The following is an 18,489-nucleotide window of genomic DNA, read 5'->3' as shown; positions in this document are numbered from 1 at the left end:
ATATATCTATTCACATCAACCACAGCCCAGAGGTAATCACAAAGCACTAGAACACCAAATCACGGGTCCAGGGTATCGCGAGAATAACCGGTCTTCAGGGCACCACAATAGAACCGCAGCGATAAAATGGATTTAAAGCTCTAAAGCCCCGCCCCCTTTCCGCCTCAGCTGAGCGCGGGATGAGCTCCCCCACTGGACGCAATGCGAGCTACGTCACCATGATCCGGGATCCTGCTGGAAAGAACAAGGCGTGGCCACGTGACGTATACTGCAGCCAATCAAATTCGTCCACATGCCGCGACCGTAAGGCTGGGACAGCCTCAGAATAAAATGCTATAACTGCTCGGCTTCGCTGCCATTAGGAGTAGGAGCTGCGTGCACAGTTGTAGGGTGTTACGACGGTGGGGTGGAAAAAAAGGAACGGGAGGCCGCAGCACCAAAACCGGAGGGAGGCCTGTAGGACATTAACTATCGCTTGCCGGGACGGTTTTCTTAGTGGTGCATCGCTAAATATACTTCGGAAGGAGGAGAGTAGACGAAGGTGCTGAGGTAAATCTCCTCTGAATAATACGCCGGTCGTGCCAGATAACGATCTATCGCAAGCGGCGGCTCCGCCAGTCCTACGAAGGCTCAAAATATTTATTTTCATATTTTCTCCCATCGGCACCGAATCTTTTATTTTAGAGGGTTTTTTTGTCTTCCTTAATGAAGTCTACAGAGCATCCCTGAACAGAAGATCCTCTCCCGGGATACATCAGGGAGGCCGTGGACGGAAGACTCCCCACCTAGGCAATTGGCGGTGACATCCCGAGTTTACGCTCCCTGGGGCGGAGGCATTGTATGGGAAGCGAGCTGTGAAGACCACTTGTTCGTCATCTTATATTGTAGACGGGGGAGATCCGTGTACACGACGTGGGGGGGGGGCTGAACCGGTCCAGCCATGGAGAACGCGCACACCAAGACGGTGGAGGAAGTTTTGAATCACTTTAACGTGAATGAGAGCACGGGACTCGGCCTGGAGCAGCTCAAGAAGCAGAAGGAAAAATGGGGCCCTAATGGTACGTGAGGGGGTTAATCTACCGGGTCCGTGTGAGCGGGCATCTGCCGCTCAGTAGCATCACAGGCCGCTCACTGCGTCTCAGCTTGGCCTCTGCAGTGTGTATAGCCTGAAGCGCAGCTGCTTTAACGTAAATGGATCTATAGAAGAGGTCATTGAAAAGCAATAATCCGGTGTATCCGAATCGCTTTCATATTGCAGCTCAACGCTAGAGAAGAGCTAGTGTTGGCGTTTGTCACTATAGGATGTGGGCTAGGTGCGTGTGAATGGTGTTATTATTGCTAGTAATCGTTCACCTGTTCTACCATAGAATAGATGGCATTGGCACACTTCCTGTGCGGCCTATCCTGTGTCTAGCCGGCGTCTCCATGATACTAGGATTAGAGAAGATGGCTGCCTGGATGCAACCTCGTGTTTTTTTTCCTTTCCCTCCCACTGTGCAATAACCGGTTTCTCCACTTCCTTAACATCTGCGTTTCAAAATGATTTTAATCTTGGAACGTTTATTATTTTTTTTAATCCATTGCACAATATTCAGCCTCTTCCTACTTGCACAATTCAGAGACTCTGGGAAATGGGTTTGATAGAGAATATAAATCGAAGCCTAAGCTTTTTACCTCGGAGGAGCTGTTTTTGGATATTAACCTCTTATTTGTTTTCTGCTTTCGGGTGTCAGTGAAGAATCAGACTTTGGTTATATAGATATATATTTTACTATTCTATATTGGTATAGGCATGGTGACTTGGCATGAAATGGACAGTTTCTGTGCTTTAATAACAAGGATAATTACTGGCAAGAGGTGAGATTGTTTTATTATTTTTTTTTCATAATTTTAACTCTTTATTTTCTCTCCATCTCCACATCTGTTCCTGGGGAAAATCCATTGTCCCAACAGAATTACCTGCAGAGGAAGGTAAGCTTTTCCCTGACTGTCCAGAACTTTCCGTTTGTGTGAATAATAATTGCCTAAACCACTTGTGTTAAACCCGCTCTCTTTCTCCAGGAAAAACATTATGGGAGTTGGTGATTGAACAGTTTGAAGATTTATTAGTTAGAATTTTGCTTCTTGCTGCTTGTATATCATTTGTAAGTATTAAAATATTTCTCCTAAAATATTGGGGTACATGCTTCTCAAAGTATCTTGCTATCCTGAATTTTCATTGGCTTTTAATTGCTGATCATTCACACACACACACACCATCATTCAATCAATATCGTACTGTCCATTTCTAGAACCTTCCTTATCTGCCTTTCTCTTAGGCTGTGTTTTAACACACAACAATTGTCTGTGAAGGCTCTACTACTTATTTGTACATTTAAGTTAATTTTAGTTAAATGTCTCAGATGTGTTGTGTGGCAGAATGTTTGATGCCTCACTAAATTGGGTAAATGACCTTCAGTAATGATCTGTTCGTTAGTCCTGACAGAATGAAATAATATTGCATTGTGCTGATATCAATCTACTTGTATATAGAAAGCCCCTGGTAGTCTCAGTAGTTTGCTGTTGTGCATTTAGATGAGATGAGGATGTCTGCTGCTGCTGTGTCATAACAGTATCTCTCTGAGCGGATACAATATTGCTTACTCAATGTAACATTCCATTGTTGGCTTCAGGGATAAGGCCACGTTTTAGCCTGTGTGTCGTGTGTGTCAGTATCTGCCACGTCCAGACATCAGGTGAAACCTGTGCGCAAAACGTCTGCCCTGGCCTTGCATGTATTTCAAACTATACAAAATTGTCTGTTTTATGAAGTCCCAGAGAGCAACTACAAAGCCATGGATGTATTGAGAAGCCAAGCCAGAGAGCTGCCAAAATGAAATGTTCTTCCGTACCATAAATCCCATTATATACTGCATTAGGTCGGAATAGGGCTGGTTAAGAGGCCACATAGTGGCTTTTGATGAATTGTTAAGGCAGAATATAGCGTATGTGTATATATGCCACAAAATCCCTTGCAAATGAATACTGTGTAGACAGACTTGATGAATCCAGACAATCTGTCACAACATGTTATTACTTAACTGTATTGTCCTCAGTGAGTCAGCGAGCAGGAACTTCATGTCACTGATTGCTTTGTGAATCCAGCAGAAGGAAGCTATTGATTGCCTTCCAAACACAGCAGTCCCATTGGACTTTGAATTAGAATTGTACCCCGCAATGAAATACTAAATAAGGAACACGTGAGGCTCTTTATTGACTCTAATCCAGCGGTTCTCAACCTGTGGGTCGCGACCCCTTTGGGGGTCGAACGACCCTTTCACAGGGGTCTCCTAAGACCATCGGGAAATCACATATTTCACAATATAGAATTACATAACTTTATGGTTGGGGGTCACCACGACATGAGGAACTGTATTTAAGGGTCGCGGCATTAGGAAGGCTGAGAACCACTGCTCTAATCCGTTCTCTAGGGATCTTTCTAGAAGTTGTGCAAATGTTTCTTTATATGTACTAGCTCTTGTATGTAGTCTGATTAGTGGATACTAAGCAATGGTTGGACAGGTAAGTGTTATGCGCAGAATGATTTTAGATCGTATGTATAAAGGCAGTCTTTATTTCATTGGCTCTCTGTTTTATTGCAGGCCTTGGCGTGGTTTGAAGAAGGAGAGGAAACGATTACAGCCTTTGTAGAACCTTTTGTAATTTTACTTATATTGGTAGCAAATGCCATTGTGGGTGTGTGGCAGGTAAGCAAACATCTCGGGGAAAGGGCAGTGTGTGTAGTATGACGTTCCCGGAACTTATCATATCCATGATATTCTTTCATCTGTAAGCATGGCTTGTGTGTTTATTTTCTGTGGCTTGTTAGCTTTTTTTCAGTGACTGTTTTCCGTTTGGGATGTTTCAAGTCTTTATGGGCATCTGAATTCAGTCTTTAGCTGTGCCACATTTCAATCAGATCTGGTAGCCTGCTATGGTTGCTGGTTTCAATTGAACTTACTATGGTAGTCATTTTTGTACGTACATCTATATATTAATTTGTCTGCCGCTTGAGCTAGATCACCCTTGATTCTTAGTTACCATGGTTGTTGACGTTAAGCAATAAGTTAATGTACACGGTCCTCAAGTATAAACTTGTGTTGTAACATCCTTTTGCACAAAGGTTTTTCTTTTCTTGCTGTGCTTTTGATTTGTTGCCAGCTAGTAATTCCTCTTGTTCAGGCTTATTAGTAATGCAGGTGTTGGATATCATACAGCAAGAACAGTAACTATATGCGAACGTTGCTTATTGGCCTGAATGCACTTTAGCTTACCTCTTCGTAAAATACCACTAATGTGATGTTTAAAGGCTTCTCGGACACTTTCTTCATTTCCACCCCCTCCAGACAGGGTTTACATTGATCTAGTGCTCCAAATTCTTTTCAGATCGTATTTTTTGCTGCTATTCAGACATATGTATTGTAATTAAAACTTTGAATCTACTTTTGGAAAGTCGGTGGTATCTTTACAGTACAGCTCATGTATGATACAAATAGGATGTCACTTACAGCAATGTGTAAGGAAACCACTTATTTAATTTTCTTTCATGTGATCTTTTTCTGTTTAAAATTTGTCCTTGGAAGACTGTTCTTATGAATCATTGATGCAACAAGGTTACCCCAGCAGGTTTTGTTCCTTTTTTTCCATGGTTAATCATTTTCATTAACCCTAATAGTGATGCTGGTCACTACTTCTGTCAGATGGCATGCAGTGTTAAGTATTACGGTGCAATGACCTAATTGTACATGGCGTTGATTAAAAACACTGAATGTGTACCTTGGAGTGTAGCTTGGTAATGTGACACTAGTATTAGACTGTATGGGCTTTTGCAGATTTGAATCTGGGGAACATTGTTTTTCACATTAGTATACTGAAAGATGGGATTTGATCTATAAGCTGCATTAGCATTTATGTATTCATTTTTTTTTAACCCAGGAAAGAAATGCTGAAAATGCTATTGAAGCTCTTAAGGAGTATGAACCTGAAATGGGCAAAGTCTACCGACAGGACCGAAAGAGTGTACAAAGGATTAAAGCACGAGATCTTGTGCCTGGGGATATTGTTGAAGTGGCAGGTAAGCACGTTTTTTTTTAAAACTGTTAACGTTTTCTTTTCCTTTTTGCCCTTAATTCTTTGCTGTATAACAAACCAGATTGGACCAATAGAGAACTGCTGTCAATATTTCCCTCTGTTTCATTCTCACACTGCTAATGGCTTAATGGGAGAGGCCTGGGTAGCTTGAAGAAAGTATCTTCTGAGTCATACAAGCCTTAGATCTTCTAACTCACTGGATGGGCAGTATTGATGTAGTGTATTCCTCTTAAAGGCCCAATACCTGAGGCCCTCGAGTGTGTAGGAAGCCGTTACATTCAGACGCTTTCAGATTGTCACTAATCTAGTCACTAACTGGCTCCTTGGGGGAATTTTAATGTGTCCAGGGGTTCTTATACCTGTTTAACCCCAGAATTCTAAAACAGATGCTAATAGGTTTATCTCCTTATCTCCATATTTTTGAATATTGGGAATATTTCATGAGTTTGTGTGTATGGCATGTGGTGGGGGTAATATGGTAACTGAATTTGTGAGAACATTGTGTGAATGTACAGTGGCGTGATCACTTGGGAGCCTGTACGCCAGTTTTGAGTGATTTAAGAAATCTGTGCGTGATGCGAAGAAATATGTCTAAGAGCACTGTGACATTTACAGACTTTAAATCTTTTTATAAGATCTGCAGCACAGATTTATTGGGTGTCTCCCGTAGTCCTGATGCAATGCTGATGTGACTGAAACACGCTGCTAATACGTTTATGGCGGGTATTGAGCGGTCTTTGCCATAGAATGTCAGAAGAGATGTCCATGTAGGGAAGTGGTGGAGCACCTCACACAAGGATGCATATCTCAAAGTGGAATTCTAGGCCTCATGCCAATGACATTTGTATGTCCACATTAGTTTGTCTTTAGCGACACTGGTGAATGACTGTCACTGACCTATACTGATGTATGCATTTTTAGTGCTGGTGGGTATGGTTGTAGAACCTGTTTTTTAACCCCTTGTGCCAGTTTAGTGAGCACAGAAAAGCTGAAAGTGGTGTATCCTGGCTACAGTGCAAGCATGGTTTTGAAAGCATGACAGTGACAGTCTTCTGGAAAGCCAAGTACCTGGAGCAGCCATCTACAATTCTGTTGCCAGATAATAAAAGGAATGTCTTAGATACATATGGGTCACTGATCAAACTCTGCATCTTTCCACCTTGGGATAGCCCGCATTCATAGGTTTGGGTATTTCTGCAGTGTAGGTAGAGGAGTCTTACCCTCAACTATTTGGCTACAGCCACAACATAGTAACGGCTTAACAAATGTCCTGCCAGACGTGGGAGAAGAGTTGGTTTGTGTTTTGGGCATGGAGCCACCATGCACACAAATGTCTGTGTGGTTTGTATGTTTATACAGACATTATTTATTTTTTCATTGTATGTTCCAATCAGAAATATCTGGAAAGCTAATATATTGTTCAGTGTATCTTAGACCCTCTGACGTCACAAAACAATACTGTCACTGGCGGCTGGGTGCTACCGAGTAGCTGAGAGCCTGCTGATGTATGTCTCAACGTGAACCAATTTACAACACATGGATTACATTGAAATAGTTTTCCCATTTTTGGCTTTGTTCATTGTTTAGCAGGCCCCCCTTGCTCTTCAAGGACACACTTACTAGCTTATCATGGAATATTGGTGCAAAAGGCAAATGAATCAGTCTGTGAATGAACCTCCCGACAGTCTATTGCTTATAATTGCGTAAGCTGCCCCTCAAGGGAAATAACGCACACGATTCCTGCCATAGAGAGCAGATTGGATTGTGTGGTTCGATTTGGCCACTTCTAAAACTGCTTGTAATTTTTTTTTCTTGGAGTGAAACTAAAACTAAGAATTATTACTTTCTAACCAGAAATATTAAGGGTTCATAGCTAAGGTTTTGGTTTTTTTTTTAATTATTTATTACTACTTTATTACAAGTGGCTTGCAATCAATTTATGATTATAACTCTTGTGAAACCCCGTTGGCTATATGGCAGATGAATCCTGTGCCACTATCCGATATTTCATTCAGTTTAGTAAACCTAGATATTTAATGCTCACTTATGAGCAGGGCTAACAAATCCCAGGAGCCAATTAGCCATAGCTGTATGTGACAGTATAGTGTGATTTCTTGTAACTACATTTTAACCTTTATATATGTATGTGTATGTCGCAGTTGGTACATTCATGGATATACATTGTTATGCAGTGCTCGGCATTACATTGCCTGGTGTTTGAGCACACCACACATGTCTAGTCTCATTCTGTAATGCTGAATATTCTGGTTTCTAGTGGGTGACAAAGTTCCAGCTGACATTCGACTAACATCTATCAAATCAACAACTTTAAGAGTTGACCAGTCAATCCTTACAGGTATGTAAACTTTCTGCTTTAAATTAAATCAATTTCCACTGAAGAAAAGACTTTGTGCGTAATGCCCAGTCTAATGCTGGCGTTCAAATGGAAATCATTAGCAGTACTCTAGTGATTATAACGCTAACTTTCAGATGTATGCAATGTGGTGTTTTATGCTGGCACAAGATGTTACTTTAGATGTAATGGAAAACACCCGCTAAATGATACTAAAGTGTAATTTTCTTTTATTAGGGGAGTCTGTCTCTGTTATTAAACACACTGACCCAGTCCCCGATCCTCGTGCTGTCAATCAGGACAAAAAGAATATGCTCTTTTCCGTAAGTATATGATTTGCTTCAAATTTATGCTGACGTTTTACGATTCAAAATGTATTTTCAATAAGGAACCCTGCTGCGCTTTAATTTAACAATTTCTAGTTGGCATCCTTTTGCTGTCAAAGAATCCATTCATTATACTAAAAACGTTTATTAAAGTGACCATTTTATTTTTTTAATCACTTTTCTGAAGGTATCTGGTTTTAAAGGGACTATTTTACCTTAAGGAAGATGAGGTTTTGGCAGATGGTGAGACCGCTCCCCACGCCCCAGCCTTATGGCTGCCAGAACCAATCCACATAGGTTTATTTAGCATGCTAAGCCAGGGCTCGACAAATCCCAGGTCGCCATGGCGACAGAATTTTGTCCTGGCGCCTAGGTGTTTGTCAGCCTCTTACATCCAGAAAAAATTGCCCCCGCGTCGCCACCAGACTCCTGGGCAGACAGCACAGCCACTCCGAGCCCGAGATCACTCCCACGGAGTGATCCTGTAGGCTGAAAACGCGGTTGCAGGAAAACCAGCAATCGTGTTTTCAGCTGCCACAGGCAGCTTCAGGGAAGGGGGTTGTGTGTTGATTGGGTCCCCACCCAACACCCCCCCAGCTGCCTGATCGCTCCATGAGAGCGACAGTGCAGCGTTAACCCCTTCAATGCCCCGATCAGGCAGAACAGCAAAAACGAGCCTCCATAAGCCCTTTGACTTCTGTAGGCATGGAAGCTTACAGCAGTCATCAAAGAGACTCCCCCTGCAATGGCTGGTCTATAGACCAGCCATTGCGTCCCAGCTGCCAGAGGCAGCTTCAGGGACAGTCTCCATGTGAGTGTGGACACCAGCCCCAACACCCCCCTGCTGCCTGAGAGTGACAGTGCAGCATTAACCCCTTCAGTGCCACAAGCTTGTGGGGGACTAAATATCAGTCAATGCTGTGCTCCAATGGAACATCAGCATCGAAAGAGTTAAAAAATAAAAATGTAAAAAAACAGCACTGACCTGAAAGTCCAGGGTGCTTCCAGGTCAAACGCTGTGAGTTTAGTGAGTGGGCTGATGATGATCCGATCACTCCTGACCAACTGTTAGTTTAAAAAGAAAAATCCTGGCTCCTAACTTTTTTACCTGGCGCCTAGATTCACAACAAATTTGTCAAGCCCTGTGCTAAGCTATAGAACGTAGAATTTCAAATAAACACAAGGTGGCTTTCTGATGGTTAGGGTATTTTCCACACTCTGAATTTGGGTGATACATATATTGTGTACTCTTGTGAACTGGGTAATAAAGCTTTTCTTATTTCTTCCAGGGTACAAATATTGCTGCCGGTAAAGCTATTGGAGTTGTGGTAGCAACTGGCGTAAATACAGAGATCGGTAAAATACGAGACGAAATGGTAGCTACTGAGCAAGAAAGGACTCCTCTGCAGCAGAAACTTGACGAGTTTGGCGAGCAGCTTTCCAAAGTTATCTCTCTAATTTGTATTGCTGTTTGGATCATCAACATTGGACACTTCAATGATCCAGTCCATGGGGGGTCATGGATGCGAGGTGCCATTTACTACTTCAAGATTGCTGTAGCCCTTGCTGTTGCTGCCATACCTGAGGGGTTGCCTGCTGTCATCACCACATGTTTGGCTCTGGGAACCAGAAGAATGGCAAAGAAGAACGCAATTGTCAGAAGCTTACCGTCTGTTGAAACGCTGGGCTGCACCTCGGTCATCTGCTCTGATAAGACTGGCACTCTAACCACTAACCAGATGTCTGTCTGTAGGGTAAGAATCTTTATTGTAGCGAGTAATTCCTGGAAAACTGCCTGTGACTGGCGACTGTCATTTCATAGGGATGTGTAATACAATCCAAGCTCGGGGCCACTAGTGAAACTGCAAGCGGGCGTTCTGTGCGCTTCCTCTGAGCACGGTTTGCGCTGGTCCTTTGTTGCCTGTTTTGTCAGAAGATCGTTCGCTTCCAGGCATACATTCTTTTCTTATTAAATAGTGGGATAACAATATATATTATTTTAGAAAGCTCTATGCCTCTTCGATGGTCATTGCTAATATCACCGCTGCAAATTCATTGAATGATTAGAATAGTCTGGATGCTAAGGATAAATATGTTGACGTTCTAGAGAGAGCTTAAAGAGCTACTGAAATGGTGAATGATTTGCAGGTTACTATTTTAGTATGTATGGCTTGAAGGAAAGGTGTGATTGCTTATATACTTGGACTGATTTAACAAAGTACAGAAGGGGAGTTTATTTCAAAGGAGGAGAAAAGTTAGAACAAGAGACCATAATCTAATACTAGAGGGTCAAAGGCTTACATGTAACCTAAGAAATTTCTAATTCTCTGTATAGTAGAGAAGCGTCACCCTTCCGGCAGACGACGTAGAGGCTGATACAATGAGGGAATTTAAACGTGTATGGCCGGTGCGTAAAGCTATCCGGAATCTGCCGTGAGCCAAGGGCTGGTTGTGTCTCTACGTTGGGAGAAGAAGCAGGCAGAGTAGATGTGCCAAACGCTTGTCTCTTGTCTTCTCTGTAGTTGTATGTTCTGCATTTTTAGATTGCGCACCCGCATGCCCAAACTCTGCTTTCACATACATCTATGTAGCAGGAATTGCCTGCATTTCCAATGTCACCTTGAATATTTCACCCGTGTAGCTGTTATTCTTCCAAACACGTTTTAATTATTCCGGAGCAACCTGCGGTGCATTGTCTCGCTGTTTAATTGACCGTTCATCCTTGCGTTCACCCTCACCGCATTCTAAATATTGCGCTTGATATATATTTTTTTTTTGGAGGATTTAACTTCACGTAATGCTTTTTATCTGGAGGGATAAGTAATGACCAAAAAATAGATTGCAAGTCATCTTCATGCCATTCTGTATTTAGCCCGCACCAGAGCACAGTTTAAAAAGTGTCATACATAAAGTAAATGTGCGCGGCTGTTGACCTAATGCATGCTTAAATAATTTGGTAGCCTTTTTACACATAATTAGGTATTCCAGAGGAGGCTGCTTGCAATGCTGTTGCATAACCGCTGTAGGCAGACGGTCTTATATTCACATAGGGCAGCAAATTACTGACCCAATCACACAAATACGAAATGCATTTGATAAAACACAGCAGAGTATCACAAAGTGTGCCCACTGAAATTGGGGGAAATTGAGGAGATGCAGGATTAAGTAGCTGTCTAATCTTTCTATTGCCATAATGCTGTAGGTAATCCGCTTGGATTTGATCTGTTCATATAGCGTACGATTATCTTATTTACTAAGAACTCAAGTACCGATAAGTCTTCTGATGCAGCGTTCTATAGATTTGTTTCTTGCTGTGTTTTTAAAGTTCTGGTTTACTTGCCTATACTCTGCGTATATTCCTTTCTACGAGGAAGGAATGAGCTGCTTGATTACAGAAGGACACGGGGAATAAAGAAAATCAAAAGCGATATAAATGTAGGAGCCCTGGCTACCACGATATCTAATCATGGAAAGCTGGGTTTGACATGTTTGATGCCAGTGATCCTGACTGCATATGTAATTTTTCTTTCAGATGTTTGTTATAGATAGAGTGGAAGGAGACAACTGCTCTCTCAATGAATTTTCTGTCACTGGATCTACATATGCCCCCGTCGGAGAAGTGTATGTATATAATAATTTTTCATACTGGGTTTAAGGTAGTAACCGGTAGACTTGCTTGCCTCTTTAGATGTATTGAAGTGTTATGCTACCTATAATTAAAAACATATTTTAACATGTTATAATGGAATCCTTTCATGGTTTTTTAAAGACATGGCACTTAAAGTGGCTGTATGTCTGTAAAGGGTGCATTCTGTAAGAAAGCGGTCCCTAGAAGCAGGACTCGGTGTCTTAGACTTGCAAACTAGTTAAACTTTTTTACATTTTATTTTAAGCCCTGTATTTTTTTCCAGATCATAGGGCTAGCACACCTTGTAAATATTGGATGTGGCTTGAAACCCTATTGATCTCAGAAGGGATAATTGTGTGCTTGCCCTTGCAGGCATTGTGTGTACTCGCTGAGTAGTGCAGTATATAGTTTAATAGTGACATTTCTATCATGAGAAAGCACACTCGGTCTGTTCAGATACCAAATAATTGTATGTATCTTTCCTTTTCATTCTAGATTCTGTAGGTAACTGTTTTCTGTATTAAAAACGTATTGCTTTGTTCTCATAACAGGTTGAAAGATGACAAGCTTGTTAAATGCCACAAGTATGATGGCTTGGTAGAACTCGCTACAATCTGTGCGCTTTGCAATGATTCTTCTTTGGATTTTAATGAGGTTGGTACAACTCTGCTTTTTTTCTAAATGTTAAAATCAAATTTGCATTCTCACACCCATGCTCTAGGACCTTGGTTTTCAAGTTTTTTCTGCAGTGGGCCACTTCATCAGAATTGTATACGTGCGCGGGCTGCACTCATTTTTCACTGTGTGAAAATATGGCCTTTAATAAAATATGCAGATTAAAATAAAGTAAATGACACAAAACCTTTACTTTTCCTCTCACTGATTTCTGGGCCTAGAAAGTTTCGTGACTACAAATTCAGGATTGTGAATAAGTTAAAATGAAATAGTTCTATTTATTTTAGGGATGCACCAAAATGAAAATTCTGGACCAAAACCGAAAATTCAGGATTTACTTAGCCAAAAGTGACCCCCCCCTCCCCCCACATACTTTTAATAAAAGTTGCACACCAAAATTGTACAAAAAAATTATATATTATGATTAACAGCAATCTCAGGCATACCCAGATACTGCTGGCAGCATCAATACACAAGGGGGGCAGCTACCCAGGTTTCAGCATGTACTGGCTGACTTAGCATGATAGGAGTTTGATTGCTAACAGCAATCACAGTCCCATCATGCCTAGGTTCCAGCACTTACACATCCATGCTATCACACACACTCATTCATATACACATTCATTCCATCACAGGCATACTCATTCGAACAACCTCCCCCACCCCCTTACCTACTACAGCTCTCAATGCCGCTCAGACTTCAGCAGGGGGCGCGGCCTCCTTCGTTCTCCCCACAGAGGAGGCAGGACTGGAGCAGAGAAAAGACCCTCCCACAAGTAAGCGGCAGGGCTTGTGATCCTTGCTGCCGATCTCATGCGGGCCACACCTTGAGGTCACGCGGGCCGCATTTGGCCCGCGGGCCGCATGTTGGATGCCCCTGCTCTAGGACAAGCTGATCCTTATCACCATAGCAACTAACATTCCTGTTCGTTTGACCATCCCATTAATTAAGTGAACCATTAATACCCCAGCAGTTGTATGCTACAAATTCTGCTTAACTCTTTAATGTGCATTGAAATAGGTTTTTTGTTTAAAATTTCCATTATATTAACTCATCTTCTTTTTATAGGCTAAGGGAGTTTATGAAAAAGTTGGAGAGGCTACAGAGACGGCACTTACCTGTCTGGTAGAAAAGATGAATGTCTTTGACACTGATCTGAAAGGACTTACCAGGATCGAACGGGCCAATGCCTGCAATTCTGTAAGTGCAGTATGTGTAGATAAAGTAGTGCAAAACGATGCATAATGTGCATGTATAAATTTACCTAACATCTCATTTTTTGCAGGTCATAAAACAACTAATGAGGAAGGAATTTACTTTAGAGTTTTCCAGAGACAGGAAGTCCATGTCTGTGTATTGTACTCCAAACAAGCCAAGTCGCACTTCTATGAGCAAAATGTTTGTAAAAGTAAGTTAAATATCTAGTAGCTGCTGCTGCTGCACTAGTTGTGGATTCATTGTGATCATTTGTGGTGGTGAAAAAATTCTGTGCCAGTTTTGAAAAAGGTCTCTTATTACTACTTTAAAGGCCAACGCACAGAAATTACTGTCTATAAGCAGCGGTTTCTTTTGGTCAGTAACTATATAAGTTAGGTTGTTTTTTTGGTTTTTTGGTTTTTTTCACAACACTCCTTGTTTGTTTCTTTACCACATAGCAGCTTTTGCTTTGAAGTTGCTTGTGTGCTTTTTTGTGTTGTAGGAGGATAAGTAAGTTTTCTCATGACATTTGTGATCTCACAGGGTGCTCCAGAAGGCTTGATCGACAGATGTACTCATGTTCGTGTTGGTAACACAAAAGTGCCTTTGACTCCTGGAGTGAAGCAGAAGGTTACGAGCGTGATCAGGGAATGGGGCTCTGGGAGGGACACTCTGCGTTGTTTGGCACTGGCAACTCATGACAACCCACCAAGAAAAGAAGATATGAACCTTGAGGAGTCTTCTAATTTCATTAATTATGAGGTATGGTTCCACTATATTCCTCCTTGCTATTTAAACACCTCATCGTTTAGTTTGTGTAAAAAATACTTCTGGTGCCAAGCTTACACTTGTATTGCCATAATAAACGAGTGCTCCAATCCGCAAGTACATTCCTCTAGTCACTATGGTGGTGAGGCCACCCAGCATTAGCAAGAGCTATTCATTGTCTCGGCTTATTTATAGTGCACCTATAACACAGTACATGGTCCCTTTTCACTCATATATTCAGGGCATTTTTGTCATTGATTCTCATGTCATATTGCTGGATGGGTTAACACATGATTCATCTTGTACTTGAGCCTGTAATACACTACAACTAATGAACCATTCACAAAATGCAGTAATTGCTAACATGATCGCATGTCTTGGCTCATTAGTGAATTTTAACTACGCCAGACGTCCTTTTTGCTTAATAGAAATGGCCTTAATATAATTTTGTGAAACTTAATTTTTCCTACTAACAAAATCTGGATGTTGTGTTAAATGCAGCTGATCCATGCATTTGTATTTTCTCAAGATGTACTCATGAGATTATTGTTCTGTCTCTTTCTTAGACCAATCTAACATTTGTTGGTTGTGTTGGAATGTTGGATCCCCCAAGAACAGAAGTGGCTGCCTCTGTGAGAATGTGCAGACAAGCCGGCATTAGAGTTATCATGATTACAGGTGATAACAAGGGAACTGCCGTTGCAATTTGCCGTCGCGTTGGTATCTTCCGTGAAGATGAAGACGTTTCTGATAAGGCTTATACTGGCCGTGAATTTGATGAGTTGTCTCTGGCTGCACAGAGAGAAGCCTGTATGAAGGCTCGCTGCTTTGCCCGGGTGGAACCTTCACATAAGTCAAAGATTGTAGAGTATCTACAATCATTCGATGAAATCACTGCCATGGTAAGTAGCAAATGGTGGGAGGTCCATTGAATTAGGTTTTAATTGCGTAGGGCTGTGTATAACCTTTAAAAGTTAGGCGTTATGATACGTGTTGACCTACTCATGCTTGTGGTACCGTGTAGCTCTGTATTGTTAGAAATACTAGTTTCTAGGTGACTGATCAAATATCTTGTCAGATTGTCATGTCTGATGTTGTGCTGTTTACACTGTAACTGTGTCAAAGCTATAATTGGGCGGTTAATTGACTGTTCAGCAATTAGGGGAAAGAGCTTTCGATGGCTAGTATCTCCTTTTCATGCTTTCATTTCATACTATCCAGAACTGGCTCAGCCCCTTTTAATCTTAAATGCATATTAAGGGTAATACTGGAATTGCAGGTACACCATTCGACTTCCCCAAAACAGGGAATATTTTAATCTTTCTGTCTTTTAGACTGGTGATGGTGTGAACGATGCACCGGCTCTTAAGAAGGCAGAGATTGGAATAGCAATGGGATCGGGTACTGCAGTTGCTAAAACCGCCTCAGAAATGGTCTTGGCTGATGATAACTTCTCTACCATTGTGGCTGCTGTTGAGGAAGGACGTGCTATTTACAACAACATGAAGCAGTTTATTCGATACCTCATTTCCTCAAATGTTGGGGAAGTTGTCTGGTATGGGTTTTTTTGTACATCAACATTTTTTTTTATTTTTTTTTTTGTTCTTTGGAAGACACTTTTGTGTTACCTTTTGGAAATAGTTTAATATAGGATATTTATTTACTGCTGCTTTTCAGTGGAAGATAATCGCATCACTTGCATGCATAAACTATGCCACTTGTTTTTTAAAGCATTTTTTTTCCAATCTATTTTTTTTTTAACAATCTATGAATTCTTTTATTTCTAGTATTTTCTTGACTGCTGCTCTTGGTTTCCCTGAAGCATTGATACCTGTTCAACTTCTTTGGGTAAACTTGGTGACTGATGGCCTTCCAGCCACTGCATTGGGTTTTAATCCACCAGATCTGGACATCATGAACAAACCACCCCGCAATCCCAAGGAACCTTTAATTAGTGGCTGGCTTTTCTTTCGTTACCTTGCAATTGGATGTGAGTGGGAATTTTTTTTTTTTTTTGTAGTAGATTTAAAATATATTCTGAAATATGCTTTGATTACTACCCTGATTTGAATGAAGCCCAGTGTTTTATCATTTTGTCTAGTTTGTGACTGTGGTTGTGTTAGAAGGTAAGCTTGTTTATGTGAATTTAGGTCCACCCGTGGGAGACTAATAATTTATTTATTTTTGTTAAGGTTATGTTGGTGCTGCTACAGTCGGTGCCGCTGCCTGGTGGTTCATTGCTGAAGAAGATGGACCAAAAGTCACATTCTACCAGCTTGTATGTTAATCATATTTTGCACAAATCAACACAGTTCATATATTTTAAGAGATTAGCAAATTCAGGAGAAATCCAGTTAAATGTTCTTAAGATTCTGCTACTGACATCTACCTTTTCTGAACATGTATACATAGAGATGACATAATTTGATACAGCTTACTTAAATTTAGCATTATATGTTGTATCTTCTGCACGTAAACACAGAACACTTTCCTTTTAATTAAAGCAGCATATTTTTTCCCCCCCAGAGTCATTTTCTTCAATGCAAAGAAGACAATCCAGAATTTGAAGGTGTTCAGTGTTCAGTCTTCGAGTCTCCTTATCCTATGACAATGGCACTGTCTGTTCTTGTTACCATAGAAATGTGCAATGCCCTCAACAGGTGAGTGATATGAATAAACAACAATTTTTTTATTTATTTTTTTTAATCCCCCCTCCAGGTTTCCAGTAATGTTTTTTGTTTTTTTATGTACAGTTTTTATTTTCAGAGACTGGCTGATAAGTAATCTGTTTTTTTTTCTTCTACTTAAGCTTGTCTGAAAACCAGTCATTGCTGAGGATGCCACCTTGGGAAAATGTGTGGTTGTTGGGCTCAATCTGCTTGTCGATGTCGCTTCATTTCCTCATCCTTTATGTAGAACCATTACCGGTATGTTGATTTTATTGTGATAAGTTACAGAATAAAATAGTACATTGTTATACCACCAAACTAATGCAATTCTTTCTTTAGCTCATCTTCCAGATTACACCGTTGAACTTGACTCAGTGGCTGATGGTGCTGAAGATCTCATTACCAGTTATACTTCTGGACGAGGCACTTAAATTTGTTGCCCGTAACTACTTGGAACCTGGTAAAGAGTGTGAAAAGCCTGAAGCCAAACCGTGCTCTTTTTCCGCATGCACTGAGGGCATCTCCTGGCCGTTTGTGTTCATCACTTTACCTTTGGTTATCTGGCTTTACAGCACAGACACTAACATAACTGAAATGTTCTGGTCTTGACTGACAGTTTGACAGAATGGAAATGTCTAACTTAACCAATTCATTTTTATACATTTTTTTTTTAAAGCAACTGTCTATTTCTGCTGAATTTTCACATGAACATAGTGCTGGTGAAGGCAAGATTTAGTTTCCTTACTAGATCTTACTTTGCTCTCCAAAGCCCTCCTCCTTAGAGGGTCTCTCTTTTGGTTTTTACACTTTCTGTTCATTGACATGTTCAGAGAACTAACACTATTTTATGCATTTTTTTTTCTTTGTAGATGGGAAAAAGCATGTACAGTGTTCTGTTTCATAATCTTCGTTATTGGTTAATAAAAATAAATTAAAAAGGAAGCAAAAAGGAAATAAAACTGATCCAATGGACATTATCTGCAGAAAAATGTCAGCAGAATTAGGGAATGTGATTTTTTTTTTTTTTTTTTTTTTTTAAACTAAAGCATGGTTTAAACTGTCTTTGCATGGTCGTCGGTTTAATTTGATGTCATGTCTGTCAAGTGGTCTGTTTTTTTTAGCCATAAGCCAGTTTTTTTTATTTCTGCACTAAGCAGAGCACTGCTACCTCAGTCAGTATTTTTTGTTTTCTACATTCTCATTTCACTGTTTATTTACTTTTTCTGTTTACACCATACTCTGTAAGAGGTAAGCCTATTCCTGCTTGTGCAGAATATATACATATATATATATATATTGTGCAGGATATGTATGTGTGTATATATAGATCACAATTTCAAAATTCAAACATGGTTTCCCCTCCTGTAGATTTTTAAGGTTATTTATTTGTGTGATGTATTTTATTCGTTCAACACATTTCCTTTTTTTTGGCATGGGGGGAGAGATTGGGCTTTATTGCCATTGTTGCCCATATCAGGGACTATACTTCACAACTTAGACAAAAATAAACCTTTTAATGGACAGAGAACATTTGATGTCTTGGTTTTTAACAACTGCTTTCTCACCGAAGTTCCTTCAGTTTGAGTTTGTTTTTCTTGTGTACATTTGCATGATCACAAAAGGAAACCTGCACTGCAAGGTTAAAGGCTGGATGATATAACCGATCACACATAACCATTGTTTTTATTAGTTTATTATTGCAAGTTATCCCAGTGACCTGTATTAACCAGAGATAGGGACGT

At 40.6% G+C, this 18,489-nt stretch overlaps 1 protein-coding gene across 2 annotated transcripts; it reads left to right on the top strand.

Annotated features, from left to right (window-relative positions):
* The first annotated feature begins 940 nt into the window (after positions 1-940).
* On the top strand, positions 941-17,356 carry LOC149289086 (sarcoplasmic/endoplasmic reticulum calcium ATPase 2-like). 2 transcript variants are annotated; one of them, XM_089491106.1, is made up of 20 exons: positions 941-1,058; positions 1,954-1,971; positions 2,062-2,144; positions 3,642-3,746; positions 4,975-5,113; positions 7,406-7,486; positions 7,721-7,806; positions 9,099-9,563; positions 11,342-11,430; positions 11,989-12,091; positions 13,182-13,313; positions 13,399-13,521; positions 13,854-14,072; positions 14,645-14,980; positions 15,413-15,633; positions 15,866-16,068; positions 16,271-16,356; positions 16,605-16,738; positions 16,888-17,005; positions 17,087-17,356. In XM_089491106.1, the coding sequence occupies exons 1-20, from the start codon at positions 941-943 to the stop codon at positions 17,354-17,356; spliced, it is 3,129 nt and encodes a 1,042-aa protein (XP_089347232.1). The 2 variants fall into 2 exon arrangements, with proteins under 2 accessions (XP_089347232.1, XP_089347233.1); XM_089491107.1 differs by lacking the exon at positions 3,642-3,746.
* The last annotated feature ends 1,133 nt before the right edge of the window (positions 17,357-18,489 follow it).

The sequence above is a fragment of the Sceloporus occidentalis genome, unplaced genomic scaffold (genome assembly GCF_023333645.1).
Source record: "Sceloporus occidentalis isolate IW3139 unplaced genomic scaffold, rSceOcc1.0.p SCAF_48, whole genome shotgun sequence".
NCBI lineage: Eukaryota > Metazoa > Chordata > Lepidosauria > Squamata > Phrynosomatidae > Sceloporus > Sceloporus occidentalis.
This window is presented reverse-complemented; position numbering and strand designations above follow the sequence as displayed.

What these genes read in the sequence shown, in the direction of transcription:
- LOC149289086 (XM_089491106.1), top strand. Translation starts at nt 941, where the DNA reads ATGGAGAACGCGCACACCAAGACGGTGGAGGAAGTTTTGAATCACTTT. An exon ending in CTTCTTTGGATTTTAATGAG is followed by an intron (nt 12,092 to 13,181) that starts GTTGGTACAACT and finishes TTCTTTTTATAG; the next exon opens with GCTAAGGGAGTTTATGAAAA. An exon ending in ATGTGCAATGCCCTCAACAG is followed by an intron (nt 16,739 to 16,887) that starts GTGAGTGATATG and finishes CTTCTACTTAAG; the next exon opens with CTTGTCTGAAAACCAGTCAT.